Source organism: Setaria italica, chromosome IV, assembly GCF_000263155.2.
Source record: "Setaria italica strain Yugu1 chromosome IV, Setaria_italica_v2.0, whole genome shotgun sequence".
NCBI classification, from domain to species: Eukaryota; Viridiplantae; Streptophyta; class Magnoliopsida; order Poales; family Poaceae; genus Setaria; species Setaria italica.
In genome coordinates this window covers 35,390,096-35,393,357 of record NC_028453.1, presented here as the reverse complement: position 1 = coordinate 35,393,357, position 3,262 = coordinate 35,390,096, and the positions used below count along the sequence as shown (strand labels likewise).

The window sequence follows — 3,262 nt, the reverse complement described above, 5'->3', positions numbered from 1 at the left end:
GTATAAATCCGTGTCTTGTGTCCTCGATTTTACCTTCAAATTTCAGATCCGACGATCTTCCACCAACCAATCTACTACCTCGGCATACCCTCGGTAGGTTGCCGGGTATAAAACACCGACAGTGAAGGTGAGGAGGACGTTGACAGTGCGCGGCCTCGTCTGGGACGTGAACATGTTGTCGATGATCGTCCATGCCTGGGCCGCCGTCTTCGTGGAGGCCACTTGCAGCATGATGTCCCTTGAGACGGACGAGAACACGAAGCCTAGAACTTGCTGGTCTAGGGCAAACCATATTTCCTACACTGGGTTGTACACCTTCACCATCTTCTCGCCTTGCTTCTTGTCGAGCTCGGCATCGAGGACAACGGTCTTGCCGTTGATATGCCCCTCAAGGCGCGCACCGCGTATAGCGGCGATGATTTGCGCCACCCACATGGCATGGTTCTGCCTAGTGAGCTTCTCTATCACATGTGTGCCAGAGAGAGGATTGGAGGTGGAGGAACTAGAGGCCATAGATGCAATCTAGTTCTTGATGGGTCTGATTACCATGTAAAATATCAGAGGCGCTAATGGATGGTGGAAGCGCTGCACCCTATCTTGGGTTGACAGCGTATGCGTGTTGATTATGATGGCTAGAAAAGCCCTGGCCGCTGCTTACATTTATAGGAGACAACACCTTGGAAAGCAAGGCCAAAGGATTCAGTTACAACATGTTTAAACCAATCTATCTCTATCTACAACAAGAGAATCACTGGTGGAAAAACGACCTTCCATTCCCAACAAAAATTTTGGTTGTTTTTGACCCGGGACTATCCGTGGAGACACCTTTAGTCCTGGTTGGTAACACCAACCGGGACTAAAGGTGATCCTTTAGTCTCGATTAGTGTTACAAACTCGGATTAAACCTCCAAGGGCTTTAATCCCGATTGGTAATATCAACCAGGACTAAAGGGTCCTCACGAGGTACTACAAAAGGATTACATCCCCTACTTAATCAGATGTGCTATGTATGTGAGATGGTAAGGAAGCTACGCGCGAAGCTTGACGTCGTGGGTTCGAATCCCACGCACCGCGCACGCGCATATGCGACAAGCGCATACGTGGGAGCCTTCGGGAATTTCTATAATATTTTTGGCGCAAAACCCTTTAGTCCCAATTGGTATTACCAACCAGGACTAAAGGTACATTCTCGCCAACGCTGCGACTAAAGATCGATCTTTAGTCCGAATGATTAGTTCCAGTTGGAAAATGTACCTCGCCAACGCGCGACTAAAGATCGATTTTTAGTGCGAATGATTAGTTCCGGTTGGAAAAATCAAGATATATATCGGGACTGCCGCTCGTTCCTCTACCAGCGAATCCTCCGGGCTTGTATAAGTCCAGGTTGTTACACAAGGTTTGTTACAAGTACACTCAGGCATATCTAAATCTCTAACACATGGCAGACACGTATCATCCACTTCCACTTGCAGACGCCGCGGGACCGATCGATCTACTCGATGCCGTAGAACTTCTTGAGCATGGTGATGAACTCATCCACCTTCTCCGGCGAGTGGAGGCTCTTGGCGACGCTCTCCCTCTCGCCGCACCTCCTCGCCCACGCCGCGAGCCTCGGCGCCGTCTCCTCCACGGTGAACCCCCCGTACCTCTCGTAGCTGGGTAGCCACGGCATGAACGTCACGACCGCGACGTCCACGAACGCGAACTCCCCGCCGCCGAAGAACTCCTTGTCCCCGAGCTCGCCGTCCAGGTTCCGGAGCACCTGCACGAGCTCGTCCCGCGCCTGCGCCCGCTCCTCCTCGCCCCTGAGCTTCCACAGCTTGGTGCCGAGCTCGTAGACCTTGTCGGAGTAGGCGGCCCAGAAGCGGGCCCGCGCGCGGGCGTACGGGTCGGAGGGGAGGAGGCTGCGGGCGGCGGAGGGGAAGGCCTCGTCGAGGTAGTTGAGGATGACGAGGGACTCGCAGACGGGGCGGCCGGCGTGGAGGAGGACGGGAATCTTCTTGTGGACGGGGTTGGATCGGAGGAGGAGGTCGCTCTTGGTGCCCAGGAGCTCCTGCTCCGAGTACTCGTAGGGGATGCCCTTCTCCGCCAGCGCGATCCGGCAGCGCTGCCCGAACGGGCTCACCCAGAAGTCCAGCAGCACCAGGTCCTTGTTGTCATCCGCCGCCATTGCTGCCAGCGGCTCAGGTGCTCAGCTCCCTCTCGCTGTCGTCGGTTTCTCGGCGTGCGTGTGCGGTGACGATGGAGTGAGTGGATGATGGATGGATGGTGTGGAGAGGCGTGAGGAAGCGGGCTCTGCTTTATAGGGGAGGAGAGGGATCGGTCATCGGTGAGGTCGCTGATTCGATCAGAGCGTCGTCGTAACCGGGACAGCGTGGCGTGTGGATTAAACGAGTTGGGATGTGACGGAGGGGTTGACGAAGCGCGCAGGGCTCGATAGATCGCCGTCTTCGTCGGTTGCTGCAGGCGAGCGAGGACGCAAGGTGATCGCCCAGGAGATCGTGGCACGTGGTGGGCGTACGCGCGAGCTGCTCCATCTGCAGTTGGAGTATCTCGCGCGGCGTCGTGTGATAGCAGATGGTGGCAACCTGGCGTCCATGCACGTACGCAAGCGACACGGCACCGAGCAACGACAGAGGAGGACCGCGAGAGCAGGCCACAGATATCATCGGGGGGCCTCTCTGATCCGCGGATGGGCACCGGCGACCTGCTGCTAGCCAGAGACCGATCGAGCGTGTGGTGACCGCTGGTCTCCTCGTTAACCTGATTCGGCACCTTGTTCAACAGTGCCTGCGTCCAGCAGAGACTCCTCTCAAGAAGACTCCGGTTCGATCGAGCAACCAACGTTCGTGCCACGCCGGGACCGTGTTTCCTAGTGCTGGATTACAACGAATGATTCAGCAGGTTTTCGCGCTTCCATCCACCGCGGGAAATCACATGCCCTCATGCGCTGCGTCTGGTGAGGTCATCTACTCATCTCTTGTGTTTTCTGGTTCTTGCACATATGTGCAGATGCTTTGGACCTTAGACAACACACTACTAGCAGGCAGGAACTGGATCTACTAATACAATACTAGCACATGATTGCTCAGCCAAATAATGGCGCCACCGCACCAATGAAAAGCATCTTCGTTCACCTGATGAGTCTTAGAAAACATCCCGCGTGCAGTGTAACCGCTGCGAATCAAGATAATGATACTATTACCTGTCGACATCGAGGTATATATTCGTCGATAACCCTTGAGATCCACGAGCAATGATA

General features: G+C 55.0%; 1 protein-coding gene across 1 annotated transcript; it reads right to left on the bottom strand.

Annotated features, from left to right (window-relative positions):
- Positions 1-1,300: 1,300 nt before the first annotated feature.
- On the bottom strand, positions 1,301-2,293 carry LOC101759727 (probable glutathione S-transferase GSTU1). Its single transcript, XM_004965965.4, has one exon. The coding sequence runs from the start codon at positions 2,168-2,170 to the stop codon at positions 1,493-1,495; it is 678 nt and encodes a 225-aa protein (XP_004966022.1). The 5' UTR covers positions 2,171-2,293; the 3' UTR covers positions 1,301-1,492.
- Positions 2,294-3,262: the final 969 nt, after the last annotated feature.